This window comes from Polistes dominula, unplaced genomic scaffold, assembly GCF_049000335.1.
Source record: "Polistes dominula isolate Pdom_NZ unplaced genomic scaffold, Pdom_raw_medaka contig_77, whole genome shotgun sequence".
NCBI classification, from domain to species: Eukaryota; Metazoa; Arthropoda; class Insecta; order Hymenoptera; family Vespidae; genus Polistes; species Polistes dominula.
Window position 1 is genome coordinate 2367044 of NW_028301152.1, and position 25771 is coordinate 2392814.

General features: G+C 31.0%; 1 protein-coding gene across 2 annotated transcripts in view; it reads right to left on the reverse strand.

The window, feature by feature from the left end:
• The window catches only part of shg (DE-cadherin), a 157449-nt gene extending 135513 nt beyond the window's left edge, over positions 1-21936 (reverse strand). Inside the window, exon 1 of one of the 2 annotated variants that reach the window (XM_015316511.2) lies at positions 21214-21936. In XM_015316511.2, coding sequence (XP_015171997.1) covers positions 21214-21325 — 112 coding nt within the window. In that variant the 5' untranslated portion in view covers positions 21326-21936. The remainder of the gene's footprint in view (positions 1-21213) is intronic. The other variant, XM_015316512.2, reaches the window with a different exon arrangement.
• Positions 21937-25771: the final 3835 nt, after the last annotated feature.

A 25771-nucleotide genomic window follows, 5' to 3' on the forward strand; every position in this document is an offset into this window, starting at 1 on the left:
GAGGAGGAAAAAAAAAGAAAAAAGAAAAAAGAAAAATGAAAAAGAACAAGAAGACTTCTATCTTCACGTCATTCGTGCTAATTTTTCCTGGATTTTACCGCAAACGTTAATACCTGGGCTTTTAATGAAGCCAAATAAAGGTATGGAGGAATACGTCCTCGTTTTTTTAATTCTTTTTTTTTTTTTCAATTTTTTTTCCCCCTTTTTTTCAGAGAGAATGACCGTGTGTCTCTTTCGTTGTTCCGAGAGACTGGGCCAATTTTCGCCGTATTTTTTTTTTTTTTTTTTTTTTTATGACAGCGCAGCAAATCATGCATTTTAACTAATCTCAACTAGTTTCATCGTAGGTACACCCACCACCACCACGCGTGGAGTAGATAATTACAAAAGTTCCACGTTTAGCTAATGATAATCACTAAAATTTCGTCATTCTTATTTTAAAATAGTCTAATTAAAAAAAGCCACAATAAAAAACTATTATTTTTTGTCATATTTCCATTTGAAACGATTATATGTTTCGTTAAACGTGAAAATTGGAACTAGGAAAAAAATCTTCGTTTCTTTTTATCGATGTTCTTTTGATGAAAAAAAAAAAAAAGAAATAGAAATAGAAATAGAAATAGAAATAGAAATAGAAAGAAAAAGGATTACCAAAAAAAGCAAAACAAAAAAGTAAACTAAAGAACACAACGATCTCAACAAAGTGAGAGAAATACTAACGATGTAAATGCGACGTAAGACCGATAGCACGAGTGACTTTGGGTAAAAAAAAAATAAAATAAAAAAGAAAAAAGTGGAAAAGGGAAGTAAAAGTAGAAGAGATATACGGGTGGTGGTAGGGGTGGTTAGGTGGTGGTGAGGGGGGTGGCAAAGATACGATACTTTTCTACGGGTGTTTCAATAGCACTGAGAAGCTTTTCGAGATTTAAGGTCATTTCACTCGGCATGGCAGCGAGAGAAGCAACGAAATGAGCTTCTTCGCCGTCTCCAGGCTCCCCCTAACCCCTTCCTCTTCTTCTCGTCCCCTTCTTACTTCCACCCCTTCTCCCACCCTCGACATCTACGGGCCAACCCTCTTTCCTACACAGAGGCACAACCACCACCACCACCACCACCACCTTTCTCTCTTTTCCTCTTCACAAGTAGCCCTCATTCTACCCAGTTCCCTGGGCTTTCGTTTAAAAGCTGCTTCAAGAAAAAGGCAATGGCTACGTGCTTTCCTTTCTCGCTCGAACTTTTAAATTTCTAGTTAGTAGACCCTTTGGTAACTTCCTTCTCTACTTCTCTACTTCTCTACTTTCTCTCTCTCTCTCTCTCTCTCTCTCTCTCTCTTTCTTTCATTCATTCATTTTCTTTTTGTCTTTCTTTTGCACACAACCAAATAACAAGTTCGCAAAGACTATGTGTACATGTGCGAGAAAGAGAGAAAAAAAAAGAAATAGGGTAAACGTTAAGAAATGGGGGTGGTAGGTGAGGGAGGGGGAGAAGGGGGACTCGGCGTGTCAGACAAAATTAGTATCACCACGTTGATATCTTATGTTCCTTAAAAGGTAACCACACTTTTCGTCGTTACAACTACTACAAATCTATATAATATATTTATATTATTTACACTTGTTTCTTTTACTATAATCAAACGAGAGAGACAGACAGAGAGAGAGAGAGAGAGAGGAAAGGATAATACATTTGAAAAGAATTTAATTCAATTCAATTTTTGTATACGAAAACAGAATATAAATATACAATTCTTTAAATCTTCGTAATTTCAATTAATCAATACAAATTTTAGAATTTTAATTCGTTGAAATTATAACTTTTTAAAAATATTATTAAATTAGCTTAAATTAAATTGAAATAATAGAAGAAGCCTTTTAACATTAGAAAACGATTTCAAACTTTTCTCTCTCATTCTTCCCCATTCAATTTTACGATGAAAACAGAATCAAAAAGACTAAAATGAGTGAGAGAACCATTTTGGTTTAAATATTAATTTAATTTCACTACTTACTACCTCGATATAAGCTTGTTTCATCCAACCACGACGATAATTCATGAATCAATCGAGCGATGAATTTTAACGACGTACATCAGATAGATATATATATGTATATATATATTCGATAATAACATACCCATTAGCTTAAACAAAGTCATCGGAATGAACTATTATTTATCTTTAAGATATTTGATGAGTGAAGTCATATTTCTTATTCAGAATGTCGTTAATGGGAAATAGTTGTTAATAATAATAATGATAATAATAATAATAATGTATTTCCTTATTTTAAATATTAAGTTTTGAGCGACGTTCTAAAGATAATAACTTTTTTTCTGAAAATTATATTGAGTTATTATCTTGTATATTAAATTATAGAGTTATTAAAGTATATAATACTATATATATATATATATATTATAATTTATAATAATATTATAAATATAATTAATTTTTTTTTGAAAATTATATTAATGTATATATGTATCTATGTAAATTATTATATTGTATATTAAATAATATAGTTATTAAAGTATGTAGTAACTATATATCATAATTTATAATTATATTATGAATATAATTAATATATATATGTACAAGTATATACATATACATATAGATAAATACTAATCTAATCTAGATGCGTCAGCTTAAGGAAGGATAATGTTCGCATGAGAAACACCCCTACCCTACTATACTTCCTCGAATAGAGTAGTTATCGATCTCAAGAAGAAAGCCATCGTGGTGCACATCGTCAGCGAATTAATCCTTCTTTCTTCTAAAGGAAGAAAATTCGATAAGGTCATATATTCCTTTAAAACGTGCAACGATACTCGACCAAGTATGCCAAAGTCTTTGGATCTTTTACTATTTCAAGAGACTACTAGTACCTATGAATTGAAAAAGAGAAAGAGAAAGAGACAAACGAATAGTGAATTTTCGATCCACTGCGGCACGATCATCCTTGACCAATTTAAAGGGATTCTCATATATATGTATACCAGCTACTTATATATATATATAATGAGTCATAGGAATTATTCGTACACCTATTGTCGATTGAAAATATAATCAATATTTTATAATTCATTTCAATTTATATAAATGATCTAGATGAATTTTATTGCACACAAGTATAATATAAATATTTTCTTTTTAATAGAAAATATCATTTGACATAAAAATGATCGATAAATATGCTGCTTAGAATCGTCTTAAAAGACATGAAAATAAGATTCATCATTTTAGAATAAAAAGCACACAAAACTATTAATTTTTAATATTATTATATCTTAAGTAAATAGTAAAAAATATTAGAGAAAACAATTGTTAATATCAATTGAGTAAAATTATATAATATTTCTTATTTAACAATATGAAATATTTTTCTTCGATCGAATAAATATATCCATTTGAATTTATAACAATACTCTTCCAAGTTCTTGCACAATATAAGCTAAAATATCAATTATATCTAATTTACTAACGCTTATGAATATACCTCCTCTCGAAACAATTCTAGTTGTATATGCGTGATGTAAAGAGAGAGAGAGAGAGAGAGCGAGTACTATGTTGGAACACGGTGTATTGAAAATGACTTTCAAGTAAATCAATACAGGATTTCTAACAGCAGCAACAACTACTACTAGTAAACCCGGACCAACGACGACTATCGTTGCTGCTGTTAAGCTATTATCGATATTAGGTTTAAGTTTTCGTTTAACGTATACACGCTTATGCGTGCGTATTCGCACACACGTATACACAAACACACCCGTTCGTGCATTCAAGCGATATATCTAGGAACGAGGTAACCGCGAGTGCAAGTGTCAAACGACTCGACTCCTAGATAGCCGCAACAGGAACCAGTACAAACAAGCAACCAACCAACCAACCAAGTAAGCAGCACCAGTTGACTATGACGACAGCTTTCGTAGCTTCCAAGTTCACGATAGTAACCCTCCCCCCTTAATCCCCACACCTCATCTCTCATTCCTTGTTCCTTCCCTTCAATCCATATCCTATTAAATTGTTCTTTATTCGAGAAATACAACTAAAACGTTTGTATATAATTAGTACTTATTATCTAATAGCCGTCGGATTTACTCGTCATCTACTAATTACTTCTTTTTATCTTATTTTCTTACCAAGTGTTTTAGTTGTTGTTGTTGCTGTTGTTCTCTTTTATTCTTTTTGATATTTTTACTTTATAATTATTTTATTTTTAAAAGATTGAAAATTGTTTCCTCGGTATAGAAAAATATCGCATTTTTTAAACAATCCAACCAATGGCAAAAAGGATAGGTAATACACCATTCTCCGAAATAGAAATTAGTAGCTCGAGTATAACGTTGAAATCTATCTTCATTTTCAGTTTACTTCTTTAATGAGAAATACAGAACGAATGCGACATATGACACGCTGCTGGAATTTACAAGAAGGTTCAGTAGCAACCATTTTCTTTCCCTTTTTTTTCTCTCTTTCTTTTTTTTTTCCCTCAACCCTTCTAGGATTTCTCAGCATTATATTTCGTGCGCTAATGAAAGTAATGAGAAAAGGTCACTAGGACTGACAATGCCTACACTATGTTAACATGGTACCTGCTTAACAGAGTGCATTATTATTGGATTATTCAAATTATCCATCTGTAATAAACAATTAACAGGTAAATTAGTTAATTATATTTCCAATTGTTTTGAATAAATTTAAATCTAAATTTTATATATATATATGTATAATATATATATGTATAATATGTATATAAATGTATTCGTTAATATGTAGTATTACAATCTAATAACAAAATTATGATCGTTAATTTCTTTATTATTTTATGATAACAAATTCAATGCAAAAAATATAATTATAATAAAATATATATTTTTTAATAATATAAAATTTTTTTTTTTAATAACATTTATAATATATATTTAATAATATATATATATATATATATTATGTAATTTAATATATTAAAATATATAGGGTCCATGTATCCCGAAAGGGAATCATTATTTTAAATAAATATATTAAAATATATATACATATATTACATTTAAAAAAATAAACGACGATTAACCTGCTTCCCTTCGTTAATAATATTCATCTACGATAATTAAAAAAAAATGATAGGAAAAAAAAATATAATTTCTAATAAAACAATATTTAAACATACACACGTGAGATATAATTAAACGAATGCGAGAAAAACGATGTACGCAATTTTTTTTTTCTCGCAGCTTTCTTCTTCTTCATTTACTTTCCAAATTGAAATTTTTATCAGAGAATAGAAGGTAAAAAGAAGAAAAAAATAGAAAATAAAAATGAATATAAAATGAAAATAAAATAAAATAAAAAAAATAAAATAAAATAAAAGAAAAGGTAAATGCAAGTGTGCTTTTACATAGCGCGAGTGGGTAAGGTTCTTTTCAGTCATTCGCTTCATCTCCTTACGCGATATCAAAAGAAAATTCAAAAGCAAAATGCGTCTCTCCTCCCTCCCCTCTCCACCCTTCATCGCCAAACTCGGTGTGCATCTTCCATTTCCGTTTTCTTTTTCTTCTCAATAATTTTTTTTTTTTTTTTTGCCTATCATTCCTTTCCTTTTCCTTTCCAAATCGCTTTCCGTTATGCGATAAAAGTGGAATGCGAAAGCGAGGACTATCATAGGACATCTTAAGATCCATTCGAATCTTATGCTATGATGTACATTATATCTCGAATAACCTATATATATATATATATATATACAAATATACACATATATAGAGTACATATACGTGCCGGAAATTATAACAGTGAATTATATCAAATAATGGAAAAAATATATTTCATGATTTATTTTGCAATATAAATAGTTATATTTTAAATAATATTTATATTAATAATAATAAATTAAGTATAGTTATATATATATATATATATATATATATATATATATATATATATATATTAATAGTTATATATTGTTATATAAATTAATTAAGAAAAGAATTTTGTTTGTCAATGTTTTTTCTTCTTTTTTATTTTATTTATTAATTCACTGTTAAAAATAACCAATGCATATAAGAGTGAATGGTTATAATTATATATGTGGATATTCTTAAGCAAAATAATAAATAAAAATGGTACATTCATGTTTGAAACATCTGTTGCTATATATATATATATATACACGTTTGAAGAAGAACAAGAAAAAAAAAAAAAAAAAGAAAGGAAGAAGAAAGAATAGTATTTGAAATGTTCTGATATAATTGGGATGCTAACGTATTAAAAAAATGTTGATATTATATTATTATTATTATTAAACATTAGATATGTATCTAGCTTTTACGAGAAGATAACACAAATATAAAATAAAATAAGGATATTTAAGTTATATTTTCAATTTTATCTAAAAACATAAAAATAAAATAGAAGTTAAATGGAATCTATTGCATTTGATAATTACCGTACATTTGTATGTACCTGAAAAAACCAGATGTGATTCATTATTATTATTATTATTAACTGGCATTAGAAACTCGAAAGTTCATTGCCGCAAATACCAAATCCCGGGGACCATTGTTCCCGTCCCTGAGCGCAATCCTTTCATTCGCGGTCTTCGTATCTTATTTCTTTCAGGTCTCTTCTAATATTATTCTCCCATCTACGTCTTGGTCTACCTAGTGGTTTTTTCCCGTTTGATATATACCGACCAATATTTTGTGCACCGTTCGATACTCTTCCATGCACGCCACGTGACCCAGCCCATCTTAATCGGCGTGATTTTACGACGTTGATAATGTCCAGTTTTTTGTACAATCGATGTACTTCAACGTGGAATGAAGTTTTCTCCATTTGCTTGTTTCCTCATCGCGTTTTACACCGAAGATTTTATGAAAAACTTTGTTTTCGAAAATCCTCAATTTCTTTTCGTCCCGTAACGTAAGTAACCACGTTTTATTACCATAAAGGATTACCAGTAGGATGATTGTCCTGTATATCTTCATTTTTAATTGCCTAGACAGCAACAGCGCGAGCTGAGTAATTTGTTAACCGGATGTGATTCATATATTTTGAAATTCTTACTTCATATCGTATTACATTTAACTCGTATTTATCATTTAAGTTTATATCAAATAATATCTCTGTATAAGGAAACAAAAAAAAAAATAATCTAAAATAAAATACATACGATCGATAAAAAAAATTCTTAACATATTTTACAACTCTCTCTCACTCTCTCTCTCTCTCTCTTCCTCCTTACTAAATAAATAAAATAAATATATTATAAATCAGTTTATCTAAGTTTATTAAAAAAAAAAAAAAGAGAGAAAAAAAAGCCAACAGGAATAATAGTAAGAATTAAAAGAGACAAATGAAAAAAAAAATAAAAAAAAAAGAGTTAGAGTTACATAAACGATGAAAATAATTAGGAAAGATTGAGTTACGTGATACGCTTATATTATACAGTTATAATGTATAATACACGTTCTGCTTTAAAATTTAGTCCCGTTTTGTACCCTAGAGTATAAGGGTGGTTGGATGGGTTTTAGTGTAGTATCGTGAAAACGCAAAACGTATCACAGGTTTCTACGAATCGCGACATCGTTCTGGGACGGGACGTTGAGAAGTGCAAATAAATTCTACAGGACATAAGTTGCTAATTTAAACGGCGAATAGCAGCAGTAGTAGTAGTAATAGAAGGAGGAGGAGGAGGAGGAGAAGGAAGAAGTGGGGCAGAAGGTAAAGGAGGAGGAGAAGGAGAAGGAGGATAAGTAGAAGGAGTGGGAGAAAAGTCGGCAATGCAATTCGCTTGCAGCTTGCAGCGTGCTGCTGCTGCTGGCTTCTGCGGTCTCTTCCTAGGCGTAAGTAATTAAAACTACGATGATGCACCGTGTCCCAGAGTCCGTAACAACCAAACTTCACCACGGGAACCTAAGTACGAAACGTTACGTCGTGTTTGTACTTCTGTATATTTATATTATATGTATAGATAGATGATATATCATCTTATATATTTATATACATAATATAAATTTACTCATGTATATAATACATGATCACACGTAAAAACCATAACAACATAATTTTTTCATTCTTTTTATCTATCTTTTCTATGTTATTCTTTTCTCTTTTTTTTTTCTTTTCTTTTCTTGTCATACTTAATTTCAAATTACATCGTAAAAAAATTAATACAAATTTGTACGATAATTTAGTAGCAAAGAATTGACGTTAAACGAATGAAATAAAACGAAAATTGTGTTTTAAATTGTTTAATTTAAATAAAATGGTTTTTTTTCTTCTGAATCTCCTTTTACGATACGATCAATTACACGAGAAAAATTTTCAACCGAATGATTGACTCTATTGAAAATTGATATTCCTATATATATATATATATATTTAATAGGTGTTGAAAGCATACTATTATTATACAGATCATTTTAAAACCTAACAAGGAAATGCACTGAACGATACCCCCCAATCGGGTATTTTTTTCTTTTTTTTCAGAAATATAAAAAATATCTACTTTATATACGTGGCGTGTCACGATTTAAACGGAAAATGAGATATATATATACTGGGATAAAAAAAGAAAAATAATAAAGAAGAATTTTATAGATTATTCCGAATCGATAAACTTTTTATAAACTTAGACTGAAATTCATGAATTTTTTACAGAGATATCAACAAAAGCATTGGATATAATATTTGAGAATTAGAAGAATATTAAAAGCAATTACTTGTTATAATAATATATCTATTTTGAAAGAATGAAATAAAACATAAACCCACAATCACGGTTCGTCGAAAATGTTAAAAATATATTTTAGTACTTATATTATGTATATATACTTGACGCGACTAAAGTCATGAATTTGATATACTAGGATATTTATTTATTTCGTATTTTAAAATGATAGACAAATTGTTCAAATGATCAAAATAATGTGTGTGTGTGTGTGAAAAGAGTTTATTATATATTTTTTATTATCGTCACTACAAAAATCCATTGTAATTAAATTTGTGTATATATATATAAACGTATATTACGTATTACGTATATATATACGTAAATAAATTATTAATAAAGATAATGTCTGGGTCACGGTATTAACTTTAAACAAAAATTTTTTTTTTATTCTAACACATTTTTCTCCATTTCGTTATATAACAGAATATAATTTAGCTTATTTTCTATCGTAATAATTTATTATTTTTCTATCTTTTTCATTTTGTTAAAATCGAAATTCTTATTTGACAATTGTTACGTTCCAAATGATTTTCTTAAAGTCGACTTACTATAGGGGAAAATGTGCGCGAATGTCAATGATGGTACCTGACCTTTTCTGTATGCAAAACTACCCTTCTTTGCATTTTTCTTTAGTTTGTCGACTAAGAAAGAGTAACACACGTATACCGGATAAAGAATCGATTTTCTATTCGATAGAATATATAAACGTGTCCTCTAAAATGAAACTCAAAATTTTATCAATTTTTATATATATATATATATATTTTTTTTTTTGAAAATATCACAACTTATATTTAATATTTATATAAGATAAGAAAAAATGAATTTAGAAACATGGTGAACACAGTGCGATAATATGCGTTCGTCGAAATTAAATCCTTGGAAAAAGTTTTCTTTTTATTCAATTTTAAGATAAAATATGTTCTCTCTAAATTCTAATCTAAAATTTGGGTTATATACAGTAATGTTGAGATATTTTTTTTTCTTGATTAAAATAAATCGATATTGTCCAATACAAACTTGTTGCAAATTTGTTACTTGCATTAATTATATATATATATATATATTCCAAAATATTTACATATACCATTTTGTTAAAACTAATTTCTGCACAATGTCATACGTTACAAAATCATAAATATTGTAATTTACAATTTTTACTTAAAAATAAAGAAAACAATAAAAAAAAATCCACAAACGGTACTATTACAATAATTTAATTCGAATTCGTAAAATTCTTCGATTGCAAAATACGTTTTCAAACTGAAAAGAAAAGAATAGAAAAAAAAAAAAAAAAAAAAGAAAGAAATCAGACGAATAAAATCGATAAAAGCGTGAAATGTTGGAAGGGAAGGAAAATTTACATAGAAAATTATGCAACCATAATACGAATCTGACAACCGTGCAACAGCTCAAGAGAGCCAAAGAATTTCAAATGTAAATAATACGTTTCCAACAGTTATCGAACATCGGGTATCATTTTCGAGCATTTCCGGTTTTAGTTTTCCTTCAGATAATATCCTTGAATTATATATAAAATAACATATATATATATATGTTATGAAATGAAATAATTAATTAACTCAACAAAAGTTATGTATAATATTTCATGGAAATTACATTTCAATCATTTACTAAATCACGCGTGATGTTTCTTCACAACTGTACCGTATATGTATTACAAATACTAACACACATAAGTGTCATACCTACTATACGAGTTTATCGTTTTGGCAATGAATCATGAACTTGATTAAAATTCTCGTATTATTTCTTTTTCAAGATAACAAGTGTTAACATTTATTTTAAGGTTAATCGTTTACTCGAGATAAATTTAACGGATATATACAATAATTTTATCCCATGTTTCACAACACACCAACACACACACACACACACACATACACACACACAATCGTGATACGTGCCAACATGCGTGCGCGCTCATGCACATATTGCATACGTGTTTTTAATAAATTATTTTTTGTTGAAATAAATAAATAAAGATATACACGATCGATAATATATGTGTTTTCCGTTAAATATGATAGAAAATTTTACGACGATATGATAAAATGTTATTTTTTTTTCTTAAAAGTTACGAGGAAATGAATCATCACCGAACGAATAACTTAGGGTCACCCGTTATATCTTCCACGGCTCTTTCCTGGCTTCTCCTAATATTTAGACGAGCTTGGATAAGGAAGAGAGGAAAAGAGAACAAGTTAGGTAGAAAAGAGTCGAATTTAAAATGATGGTTAAAGCATCGAAAAAGTAAACGTAAATGGATGCGTTTTAATAGCAAGTGTGCTTTATTTGCCACGCAACTAACAAACGTTTCTCCTCAACAGACATTTTTCCCCTATGATGACTAATATTGTATTTTAAAAATAAACAAGAAAAAGATATTCATTTATAACAATTTAATTACAATTGTACAATTATTTATCATTAAGACAAACAAAATGACGTCTACGTTAGATCAAGATTAACTAAAACATCATCTACATTTTCATTTATACATATTTTATATATTATATTATCATCTATACACCACATTAAAAAAAAAAAAAAAACATCAATAGTAGGATATGAAAGCGTATACTTACTTTATTATTGATATTATATGATATTTCCCCCCCCCCCTCATTAAAATGTCTTCGACGAGCAATACAGCTCTTAGATTAGTATCATAAATGTTGGTTACTCGATATAGACAAATTAAAAAAAAAAAAAAAAGAAAGAAAATTGTACAAAATATTTCACATTTTCCCCATTCTTGGAAAGAAAAAATAAATAAGAAGGAAGAAAGAATATCGACCTAGTAAAGATTTCTTTTTTTTTTTTTTTTCTTCTTATCGATAGAGAGAAAAAGTAAAATATTTGAAAAAAAAAAAGATATCGAAGTTGTTCGCTCACATAGAGATATAGATAGATGTTAAAATCGTATCGAAAATCGAGATAATATAAAAGCAAAAATATATGATTATATCGTAGGTGAGGAGTCTCGGGGATAAAGCTCATACACACACACACACACACACACACATATACAACATTCAAAACGTTTTACACACACATACATATAAATATACAAACTTATATATATGTTATCATCGAAGAGGCTTATCACTCGGAAACGAGATAGTCACCGGTAAACGAGCAGAAGGTAGATAAAAAAAAAAAAAGAAGAAGCATTTTTGCCGCTGCTCGAAATATATATAAATAAAAAAAGAAATCCAAATAGAAGAAGAAACTATTCTCAACAACCCAAGCGGCACACGTAAAATTGTACACGAACCCAACAGTATAATATACGTAAAAAGGGCAGGGGCCCAGCATTTGAACGTAGCCAGTCCTGTGTTGCTGCTTCTTGGTTGTTCTCTCTTCTTCTTCTTCTTCTTCTTCTTTTCTACCTCTGCCCCCCCGCCCCCTCGTTACCTTTCTATATACCTTTCCCCCTCCCTCCCTCCATCCCTCCCTCCCTGCCACTCTCTACTTTTCGTTTTTTCTCTTTCTATCCTTCTAGTTTTATAAGTGTGGTGGAACAGAGAAATCTACGTGGCGTGGTTCTTCTTCTTCTTCTTCTTCTTCTTCTACTTCTACTTCTTCTTCTTCTACACACGGTATGCACCTACAACAAACGGACGGCGACCCCGCCGACCATTCTTTGTCCTCTCACGACTCTGTCCCCTCTGCCCTCTCAGTTAAGACCAACCATTCCCTTACCATCCTGTCGTCCCTTTCCTTTCCTTCTTCCCTTTACGGCCTATCTACAACCTTTTCCTTTTCCTTTTCCTTCTTTCTTTCTTTATTTCTTTTCAACGTTCACCACGTGAACTCGTACTCCTCCTCTCTTTTACTACTACACAGGACACATGTATATTCACATACACATTTAAGATACACAAAGGATAATACAGAGAAGAATATATATATATATATATATATATATGGGACCGATTTATTTGTCCAACCGTGACAAACCTAAACCAAGTTTTATCTTTCTTCTCTTTCTCGATTCTTGCTTAAAAACATTAGTTAGTTCTTAAATGTAAAAAAAAAAAAAAAAAAAAAAAAGAAATAACTGTAGATAGCTAGCTAGTGTTTTTTTTTTCAGGGTTTCGGGTTCATAAGGAGATCCTACCAAGAGTTTTTTTTTCTTTTTTTTTCAAAACCAAATCGAAAAATCGCCCGGAAGGTATAACCACTATGTACGTACCGTACGTACGTACTTACTATCCACTAAAAAGTTTCTACAAAAGTTTTCTTCAAAAGTGAACCTTCAAGAGAGTAGTGTGTGCCTGCCTCTTTCTCCTTCCTCTTCTTTGCCTTCTCACCCGGAGGGTTAGAAAGAACGAAAAAAGTGTACGAATCTCTTTTTCTTTCTCTTTATGTGAATTCGTCCTCGATACTTTCCAACTAGAATATATAACTCCACACCTCTCTCCCCTCTCTTTCTTGTCTTCCTCATTTTTTTTTTTTTTCATTTAATCGGTTTCTTCATTTTCCACGAGGTTCGATGATTATTAAAGAATGCAAAAAAAAAAGAAATAAGTTAACTCAACCAATTTTAACACATCATCAAACGCAGAAGAACACTTGAAGAAATATGTTTTACTTTATGGTTTTAATTCCATTAATCCACAGTTTTTAAATCCGTTAGCCAGTGTGTAATTAAGTAGGTATACAAACGAAAAATAAATATTACGAGATATACAACCAAAAATGTCGCTTTTATCGAGATAAAAAATAATAAATTAAAATTTCTTTTTTTTTCTTTTTTATGACTAAACATACCACCACGTGTGGTCAAATGACCGCTTCCTTTGTACAAAAATTCTGTGCAAACGCATCAAATGTATATTATTCATATCTAAATAAAAAAAAAAAAATAGTATCTTACATACCTAGGGCGTTAAAGTAAGATTCACGATAGAAATAAAAAAAAATTTCATTACGTAAAAAAAAAAAAATAAAAAGAATAATATATATTATAATTCAACGAACAAAACTAATATCGATTTGTTGTTATGATTAGTAGAACGATTTTTGTAACAGCTTGTACAACGAAATAACCATATACTAGAAAAAAAAAATATGAAAAAAAAAAGAAAAGACAATATATGAAAAATTTTGCAAGAAATAATTATGAGTAAAAGGAAAACAACCATTCTCTTTCTTTCTCTCTCTCTCTCTCTCTCTCTCTCTCTCTCTTTCTTTCTTTCTTTCTTTCTCTTTCAGGGTAGTATAGTTGTTATATCCCACTCGATTAAGATCAGGAAAAAGCACTCGGAAAAATTCTTAATCTGGCTGAAACGCGGTGCAACACCACTACCCCACTACCCCCACTACTACCACCATACCATCACCATACTACCACCATCAGCATCAGCTACAACAGCAGCAGCAGCAGCAGCTGTCGTATGCTCGTGATTTCTACCAGATGTGAGACACGATTATGCGCGTGCACTATACATACACAATATGCCGGCACATGGCCACTACGCTCGTAAAAACTACTTTCTATTTCTAAATGGGTATCTCCTCCTTCTCCTACCTCCTCCTCCTCCTCCTCCTCCTCCTACTTCTACTGTGCTTCCTCTTCCTTTTGTTTTTTCTATTTCTTTTTTATTTTTTATTATTTTGTTTCTTTTTTATATTACTTTCATTCTGAACTCGCGCGCATAGATTGCAAATGAAAAGTACGAGAGGAGGAAGAGGAGGAGGAGGAGGAGGAAAAGAAAAAGAAGAAGAAGACGAAGAAGAAGAAGAAGAAAAAAGAAAACATAGAAAAGTAAAAGACTAGAGATTTTCTCTACGGTAAAGAAGGATCTTGTTTACTTTATCGGAAAAATCTCACTCTATTTTCTATCTTTCTCTCTCTCTCTCTCTCTTTCTCATTCTCTCTCGTTTTTCTTTCCTCTTCATCAATTTGTTCACGAAAAGTAAAAGACAATTTAAGATTTCGCATAGTCAGTTATATTTCTTTCTTATTTGTAAATAGTATAGAAAAGTAAAACAACAACAAACTCCTGGTGTCAAATGTTCATTATCGATATGTATTTTTGTATCGCGCTAATTATATATTTATATAATTATTAATCTATTTTTTTTTTTTAATTATATTATTTATTATTTAAATAAGCTACTCGAAAATATATTGTCTTGTATTTATTATTTCAATATAATAAATCTAACTTTAATCAAATAACGATGTCTCGCGTTGGACTGGTTATACAAGTATATAAATAGGTTATATATAAAATTATTAATTATCCCAGAGGGAGGAAGAGGTGAGGAGGAGGAGGAGTATATACTATGAATTCAAATGAAACAGATTTGTTTCCAATTGATAAGAATAATGATAACTCGTTAATAATCCGAATCTTAACTCGAAGGGTTCTAATCGAATTACGGGGGATCGATTCGAAGGCAAGTGCATTTAGCAAAATTAATTGACAAACAAAACGTAGAAGAGTAAGTAGTAATAGTAGTAGTAGTAGTAGTAGTAGTAAAACGGGAACACACAGTCACATTCAACGAAACTTTAATCTCCATTGATCGATAAAACCGATTTTTCTTAGATATACTAATATATAAGGAAAGATAAAGATTTTTGCTAGTAGAAGTAGATGAAGAAAGTTGGTCGGATAAGAAAATCGAATGATATTTAACTGGCGCGCAAAAAGGAAGCTTAAAAAAAAAAAAAAAAAAAAAAATGATCGTTGTTCTAGTTAATAAAAAAGTGTAATAAAAAGAAGAAGAAAAAAAAAAAGCAGGGAAAACAACATCGAAAATTGTGCCACGAGCGGGATCAAAAAAAAAAAAAAAAAGTAGAATAATAATAATCGGTGGGTGAAAGGAGGAAACGACAAAATTAGGTTTATAAAGCATCGTTGATATAAATTACGACAACTCGAAATTCATTAATAGGTTAATTAACCAGATCGAAGTAATCCTTCATCAACGAGTGAGAATGAAGGAGAGAGAGAGAGAGAGAAAGGAAGGTTTCAATAATAGTCTTATCGTATACCTAACTCAAGCGTAATTACGTACATATTGTAAGTACGAGTCGTTTTATAACGTAAAACCATCATAAGTATCCAACTTTCCTCAACATTAAATTCTAAAAGATACGAAGTATTATCAAATAGTTCCAATTTTCTTCCATTCGGAACATTGTTCATTACTTTAGTTTGTTATTCGAATGATTTACATAATCTTCATGGTAAATGAACTGTAAAACATTACAAACACGTATACTCACACACACACGAGAAGAACACCCTGTAAAAAATGATAATAATTAAACTAAATAAATAAATAAATAAATAAAAAGTAAAAAATAAAAAAAAATAAAAAAACGACGACGAGTATTAATATTTCAATAGTAACACGAATAAATCATTCTTGATTATTTGTACAAATTTACGATATACTTTTTTTTTTCTCGTAAAAGATGTTTCTTCTTCCCCCTTTTCAAGTTCTTCTTCTAAGACTAGCAGAGATCAATGGGAATTAGCGGAAAAACCTTTTAACAAATTGCATCGATGAACTTTTAACGAGGTTCGCTCCTTTCGAAACGAACTCGAACTCCCGGGTTCGTTCGTTCGTTCGTTCATTCGTCGTTTTCTCTTTCCTTCCTTCCTTCCTTCCTTCCATCCTTCCTTCCATTCTTTTTTCGCGTATTTCTTCGCGAATGCGGATCGCGAAAACGTAAAGAAAACGGATTACTACGTGATGAGATTATTCTGTACGCGGGTAGAATCTAGAGAGAAAGAGAGAGAACTGTAAACCTGAAAAAGGTCGATGCCATGTTGAATAGTATGAGAAAAAAGGATCAAAGAACTGCAAAAAAAAAAAAAAGAAAGGGTAAAGGATTAACAAATAAGACTCTTTGTAAAGTTTTCTATGACCAAATAATCAGATTTTGGATTGGAAACGAGAAAAGGAACATGTAATCTGCCCCCTTCCTACCCTCTATTTTATAGAGGGTGATTTTTTTTTCTCTCTCTCTCTCTCTCGTATATCTTGTAATTATTCTACCTTCCGTTCTTTTTTTTTTATTAAAAAGACAAGTATACCTTCCTCACCTCTTACCTGACATCTGGTAAACGGAAAGACGCGTTAACAAGATTCCCCAAACGTTCAAGTTCCCCAAAGGAATTTGGCAAAATCCCTTCTGGATTTTACGCTACTTTAGTGGTTCGCTTGGTTACTACTGATTTTAGTCGACCCTACTAAGTATTACTATATTATACTGTAGAGGAAAAAGAGTAACAGAGTTTCAGGTTCTCGAAACCTACGAATTCAGGAATTCAGAAGAGGACGAATAAGAAAAAGAAGAAGAAGAAGAAGAAGAAAAAGAAGAAAAGGAAGAACTGAGAATCTGGGTAAAAGTAAATCTTTTTCGCTTTAACCGTCCTCGTGCATCTCTCAACGTTGTTGGAAGAATGCAAAAGGTTGTAGGTATAAAGGAGACAACACACAATCACATTGCCACGAAGGAAAAAAGAGAAGGATAAGATAGAAGGGGGAAAAAAAAAAAATAAGGATCAAGGGAAAATTCGTAGAATTTGTTTTTTCTTCAAAGTTTTACGATCCTAACAAAATAAAATAAGAGGAAACGAAAGAAAAAGTTGATGGACTGACTGACCTGAACTGATCATCCTCTCTGATTTTATCTTTTTCCTTTCCAATTTTGAATGAAAAAAAAAAAAAAAAAAAAAAAGAATTTTACGTTCACAATAAATTATTGCTTTTCCTCGTATTTTTTTGTAATCTTACAAAATTATAAATTACAACGTTATAAATACCGTTTTATTATTGTTTAATAATAATATAAATAATTTTTGTCGAGATTTTAATCAATTTTCGCCTAATTACTGGAACACTTTTTTTTATAGAACAATTAGTGAAACAAATTATCTATCGATATCGTTTAACATTTAATCGTAATAAAAGAAAAAAAGAAAAAAAAAAAAGCTTTTTATTGTAACAGATATGATAATACACACGTTAGATTGAGCTTTGGCGTTAAGAAAAGAAAAAAGATCCGAGGGGGACCGGTCGAAATAAGAAGAAGGCCTCCTCTCGAATCATGCCAACATGAAATGGAAACGCGACCCTGATTGGCTCAATGGAGACGTTCCAGACGGATCTTGGGTCAATTAACACTAATAAAAGTAACACCGTCTCTCTACTAACAGTGGTCCACTCTCAACCGTTGAAAACCTTCTCGCGGTTATTTATGTACATTAGTTACACTGACTATGGGGTACCACTCTTTCTCTCCATTACAAATCACTACTTATTCGTACGAACTGATTTTATTTCTCCAACTTATCACTTTTGTTCACGTATTACTAATACACGTTTAATATATTTCGCGTATTACTAATATACGTTTATAACTGTTCACAATTATACATGAATGATTTTAATAATTAGTTTTTATTTTTTTAATTATTCGAGCTTTAATCGTCAAATCCCTAAAGATGACGTTAATCATTCACATTAGTATGACAATATTTCGAATTTATTAATACGTGCAAATTAATTATGACAGTGGACTTAAATCAACATTTTTTGTTTCCTATATTTAGGAATAATTAGGAATTAATTATATTCCTTTTTATTTTATATTCCCTTTAATTTAAATTAAATTAATATCCTAATATTTAGGAAATATTAATTATTTATATTAGAAAAAATTAATCTTACGATGAATTTTTCGAAATTTATGTTTAATCTGTTGTTGAATAATTATTGGCTCAACAAATTATAATGACTGCAGTTAATCAATTTATATCGATATGAAACAAAAATTTTAATTTAAATAAAAAAAGGAGTGGAAAATTATTGCTAATAATTGATTTTCTGTTTTTGTTTACATGCAATGAATTTTTCTTCCTTTAAACGCACACATTTTCAAATCTAATCACTTTTAACAGAGATAAAAGAGAAAATCACTTTTAACTTTGCTTATTTTTTGATTGCGGCGCTAAATCGTAAAAGAAAAAAAGAGAGAAGAAAGTAGGGGGAGAAAGGTTGTGGAAGATACAGAGAAAAAGAAAGAGAAAGAAAAAAAATAAAAAGTAAATGGACATGTTGGATACGATTGATTCACAGAAGCTTTTAAAGGACAAACTCACACGATATAAGCCAATAAACGTAAAACGAACGAACGAAACAATCGACCCGCTGTGTGCGCGCGCAATTTCGAAGCAATTAATTCATCGATATCAATCCTTCCTCCCCCCCCCACTCACCCAACACAAGTAAAGACTCTCCTCTAACGCTCTAAAGTCAAATGTTATTATACCGATCTAAAATGGCTACGATGATCAAGAGTATATAAAAGAAGAAAAAAAAAAAAAAAAAAGTTTATCGACACTTTTTGACAGACGTCTCCCTTTTTTCCAAGAGCTATCGAGTTTCCTTTTTATTTCCGTATAAATAGGTACGAACGATTGACGAAAAGAATTTCATTTGGAAATAACAATTTTTTATTTACTTATCACGACTTTCTTTATAAATATCATTTTAATTTATCGTTTAGATTTCCCGTGACAAATGACAAAATATTTACAACATTTGTTGGTAATTAAAATACAATTAACGCGCATTCTTTTTGTATTATGTACAAAGTGTTCTTTCGTTTTTGTATGGATTCGTATAAGTAAATGGCCAAAGCAGAAAAATTACAGAAAATTGTGTCGAATAACAAGATTGACAGTAAAAAAAAAATATATATATATATAAACGTATCGATAGATTTAATTATTAACATCGATTGAAAGCTGATCCTTCTTTAAAAAAAAAAAATATTACGAAACACGATTACGAAACATTCAACGAAAAAGTAAACAACATTTTATATGACATATCCGGTTTATTTAAAAAAAAAAATGAATCATTCGAAAAACAATTGAGAATAGGTCACATGGATATTACAAAATAACAACGGTATCGTTAAAAGTGTCATTGAATAAGTAGGGTTAAATTAATAACGATCCCCTTTACAGAAAAGTTATTTATTTCTTAATTATTTCGTCGAAACAATGTACAGTTCTATATAGTTTTAACAAAGTTGACTTCAACTTACAGGGTAAGCTGCTTTTTCGATAACTCGACACAATACCCCGACATCTTGAAAGTTTGTCTCTTGTAAGAGAACTTTGTACAGTCTGGTAAAAGTCCATGAAAAGTAAACGAATATAACAAATAAATTAATCTTTGGTTTCGTATTATCATTTAACGAAAACAAGGAATCTTTCTTTGTCAACTGGACTCTATCGTAGACGAAAAACTTTTTTAATTTATCTTAAAACGTAATATAATCAAACATCACATGCATAAAAACAATACGATTCAAGGTAACAGGATCTGTATAGATTTTCATACTAATTATTACAGAAATCGAAGATTAATATGATCTTATACGATTTATCAATTATCAAGTTATGGTTGTTACATTATTTTCGAAGTAATAAGATAATACGTTATACTTGTAGAAAAAGAATATTTCGAAGAATCTTGAGATACATTTCAATCTGAACTTATTGCTGTATACGAGAAAGAGAATAAAGGAGAAAAAGATTATTTTCTATTGGTCAAGCGTAACGGATTCGACCAATGGCGAGTCCTACCTTCGAATCGCACTGAAACGTACCAACCATTCGCTTTTACCTGTATAGGTCTCGGTCGGTAATGATCATTGTTCTTAACGCTGTAACTAATAATAAAAGGAAACTTTGTTGTTCCTTTAAACGTGTTGTTTTCTCATTCGACAAAAAGATTGAACACTTATGTTTATTTGTAAGTAAAACCAAGTCATTAGATTAGAAGCAAAGTTATGCATTCATTCTCTACAGATCTAATGGTTAAAAGTGTTTCGTAATTTCTTGACTAATGATACCTTACTATTAACTAACACACAGGAAGAAATAAAAATATAACGAATCTGAAACAATGTAAACATTTGTTTTAATTATAAATAATACTTAAAAAAAACGTACAAAAATTACTTTTTAGTACAGATCGAAATAAAAAAATATCAGTGTCACGTATTGCATAGACATTCTATCGTAAAGTAGAAAAAAAAAAGAAAGTCTGAATGAGAAGAAAGAAATTCTTAGAAAAGAACGTCGCCTCAGTGCGTTCCTTCGAACGGTGACGAATCACAGGGCCCTGCAAATGGGCCTAAGGCCGGTGTGTATTCCCCTCTACCGACCGTGTTGTAAAAGATGCCAATCGCAGCCTTTCCAAGCACGGCGGTACAGCGCATGCGCATTCGACCAATGGAAACCACGCGTAGAACGTACGACGGTGAGAGGTACAAGAAAAAGAAATAAAGAAAGAAAGAGAGAGAGAGAGAGAAAATAAGAAGAAGAAGAGATAGAAGATAAAAGAAAGAAAGAGAAAGAAAGAAACAGATATACGTGCAACCTCGACAAAGATATGCTTCACTCACCGAGAGCTCCATAGAGAAGAAGAATAAGTGGTAGAAGATGCCAGGGCCTCGCCCAGGCCCCAAAACTACTCGAGGCAGCATTGCTGCTTCGTTTTGTCTTCGTCTTCCACATAGCTTTTATATTTTCCTTTTTTCCGTTAAGTTCTCACTATACAAACTTTCCTCGATAGAGGCGTCCTTGTTAAGCGTCAGCGATGTTTTCGTTGCTTCGTCCTTTTCTTCTTCCTCTTCCTCCTCTTCTTCTTCTTCTTCTTCTTCTCTTCTTCCTCCTCGTTACTCTCGTATAATGAGAGAAATAACACACACAGTTTCTTCGTTACCGTATGATCGCAGAGTTGTTCACCGGGTTCGAACATACACTATTATAGTACACCATCATCTACACGCACTAATATCATGGCCTACCTTCTCCTCTCTACGTATTCCTTCTCTTCCTCTTATTTCTACTTTTTTTTCCACCTTTTCCTCTTTCTTTTTTTTTTCAAAACAGAAACACACGTCACACGTACGGTCCGACGTACGTTCAACATACGCGGCGAGAATCTCTTTAAGCCGAAGACCGACGCCGTACAAACGCGCCTACCCGACTGAACGACGACGACGCGGACGCGAACGCAAGCCACTCGGTTTGCCTGCCCTGATGTGTACCCGCCTGCTTCTTGCCTGCAACTCTCTCTCGCTCTCTCACGCTCTGCGTACCAGCCTCGAGTTTCCCCCACCACCACTCGTTCACCCGTCCCTCTCCAGGACGTTACCCCCTCGTACCTTCACGCCACCAAACCCCGCACGAGCAAGCAAGCAACAGAACCGTTACCCCCACCACCACTACCATCATAGCACCGAACTACTTGTTGATCTTCCAACAGGTACGTCCCTATGAACTTTGGTACCACGTCTTTTTTCTAATCTTACGATTTATTTTCTTTACGAGTTTTTCTTTTAATACTTTTTATTACTTTATAATCATCATTTGTTCTACTCCAATTTTTATTCTACTTATTTAAACATCTTACAATTATTTCCCTGTTCTTCTATGTTTTATTATATCGAATTTGATTAGGTTTGTTTAGATTTATTAACTATTTTATTTTATGTCGTATTACAATTCTTGATCGATGATTTAGAGATTTGATCGAAGAGAGAGATAAATGTTTTATTAGAATTGTATATAACCTTTGGAAAATCAATACAATTATTTAGATTCGTATGTATTGTAAGTTCATATACTCAAATATAACAGAATGCATTAGAAATGAAAATATTTTATTAATAAAGTAAACGATTCTAACATACGACAAAAATGCAATGTAACGTATTATGCATGAATGACAACATTTCCTTCTCCCTTCCACAATAATGTTTTAATTTTTCCCAAGGAGAATTTTTGTTTTTAAACCTTGTAAATTACTACTCGGGTCCTTGTATTAAAAATCACATTTTACGCTACGTTTAATGGCTGTACCGGAAACAAAAGTGAATGAGCAGAACATGTCGTTTAAATAACGTCCCCATTTTAATTCATGGAAAATATATTTAGCACGAATAAACAAAGCGAGAACAAAAAAAGATGCATTTATTCGCTTTTCAGATACTGAAGTAAGTGTACATTCAAGTATTTACGTACAGTCAATCAAAGAAATATTCCGATGGTTTTTTTTTCTTTTCATTTGTAAATATAATCACTTTATATTTCGAATTGAAGGAATGTATGAAAATTTTGCAAATTTTGTTTTTACTTATAAAAGTTATACGAGTTATCATTTAAAAATGATCAAAAAATTGGTACCAATTCCGATAATACACTGCTGATGGGAAAGCTCATTTACTATTCAAAAAAATATCTGTAAAAATATTACACACTAACTAAAAGTGAACATCTTCGTAAAGTATATTTTATTTTGCGGTCGGTGACAAACGAATAATTGCGGTTTGCGAAATATTTCGCGACTGGTGATAAATAATAATAATCATCTTTTACCAATTATTCTACTCGGGAATGCAAACACGGATTTGACTTTAACAAATAATCACAACTTATATAACTGGTGTATATTTAGTATTTCATAAAACTTACTGATATCTTATACTATAATACAATTCTATAACCTTATTTATTATTAATATAAAACATAATTTTTCAATCGAAAAAAAAAAGAAGAAAAAAATTTCTAAATATTACTATGATCAACCGTTTACATACGTTTTCCAAAAAAAAAAAAATCAAGAAAAGAAACCACGAGACTCTCGCAATAGCGTTAGCAGGATACTACCGAAAGACCGGCGTGTGCAGCAAAATGCAAAAGTTTTATGACGCTCGTTTTCCTCTTCTTCTTCTCCGCTTCCACCACCACCACCACTACTACCACCTCCACCTCCACCTTCACCTTCACCTTTATCTCCACACCACCTCTTATTCCAAAAGCCACGAGCTCTTCCTTGCGACCAACTTCCCCGTTGGACATCTCGAAGAAGCGGCATATTGAAATACATTATTCAAAGCATCTTCCGGTGGGTCTTTCTTGGTTTGCCTGTCCCCTCTTCCCTTCTCTACCACTTCTTCTATCATTTTTTTCTTCTTCTCTTCCTCCTTCTTCTTCTTGGCACAGATTTAGACTGTAGAAGACACTTTTGCGAGTCGATGGAGAAGAAAGGGTTGGAAGAGTGAGGGGGGAAGGACATACATTTCTTATTGAAAAGCACCGCTCATTCGTCATACAAACCACCAGTACCGATATAGACACTAAAACTTTAGAAATAAAAAAAAAAAAAGGAAAAATTGCTTCTCCACTCCAACCAAAGCAACCCACCCCAACGATCGTTTCGTGACACACAAATTGTTTCTTTTTTATTCCAATTTTTTACATAACTTCAAATCCAACGGTTCTTCTTCTTCTTCTTCTTCTTCTTTTTTCTTTTGTCATATATATTATTATAGATCTAACGTGCGAAACTGTTCGAAAATTGATTTATTTCCGCCCCCTGTTCTTTTTCGATTTACGTAATCCCTATAGTCATTGTCAGTCTGATGCGAGTTTGAAGTTGAAGTACGACATTTATCTCGTGGTCTTTCGTATGTGTATGTGTGTATGTGTTATCAGATATACTTATGCAAAGAAAGGGACAAATATAGATAAAGATTGGAAATGGTATCAAATGGAAAAGGAAGAAACGAACTAACTTATCTGAAGAAAAAAAAAAAACCCCCCCAAAAAATTGTAATTCTGGATACGGAATCTACGACAGGAAACGTATACGTTTTTCAAAAATACACGGGCATCGCTAATGGCTTCGTAACCAGACACACTGTTGTGTTTGCTTTGGTATCGCATCCCGTACACGTTCGTATTCACGAGAAATTACGGTAATTATTGTACCTTTGCCAGTTAATTAGGAACTCGCGACGTCATTCGCGTTCTTCTTTTTTTTTTTTATTTCTACCCTGTATGATAAAGAAAGAGAAAGAGAAAGAGAAAGAAAAAGAGAGAGAAGTTAGTACATACATTCGATACGTTTTCTTTCATTTTTTTAATTTGTTTTTTTTTTTTTTTTCAAAGCTACGTTAAATAAAAAATATTATATACAGCAACCGTTAAAGGAAATCATATTCCAATTTTTTTTAAATAAATTATTAACGAAGAAATAAATTAGACAATATAGATGTGATTGTTCGATGGATATACATATATATGTATAGATAACCATTGTATAACATTGTAAATAGATTCGTAAAAAATACAATGTTATATGAAACTCAGAGTTCATTATTTCTAACTAATGTAAATAATATCAGTATTGTAATTATGTTAAGCAAAAATTCCTGGTATCCAGTTCTATAGAAATAGAAATAGTTGTACAAAGATTTGTCGCAATTTATGAATCATGCTATAGTGAAGCAGTATTATAGGAGGATTAGCTGTATATAAGATTTGAAATATGTATTGGATCTTGTGATATAAATGTGTGTAAATATTACATGTACATAAATTTAAACGACACTTTCTAGAAATGACACGTAAGTCGATGAAACATTAATAATATACGGTCAAATTACAATCGATTCTCGTAACGAACTGTAAATTTGATGTATCTATCGTATTGATCGAAGTTGTCATCGAGCTTCGTTCTTAATTGATCACAGAGATGCACATTGATCGCATTCAAAGGTCACACAAAACACATATTTACATGTTTATACATCCTAAATACATATGCCTACTTCGTATGATAATAAATTGAGGTATAATGTGATATTATCATTTTTATCTTTTTTTCATATATCATTCGAAAATAAATGATCACATCTTAATGAATCGATTTAAATTACAATATTAAGAAAAAGAAACGGAAAATAGAGAAAGAGAGTGCAATGGACCATTAGAATTACAGGAAGATAACGGTAACGAGGAAACAAGAGAAGTATCGTTAGCCAAGTCATACTTATGTACATATACACATACGTAACTATGTATCTGTGTGTCTGTATATGATACACATACGTAAATATCTTCTTCCTTTCCTATTCAGTACGCTCTATATAATTCGAGACGGTTATTGTGAT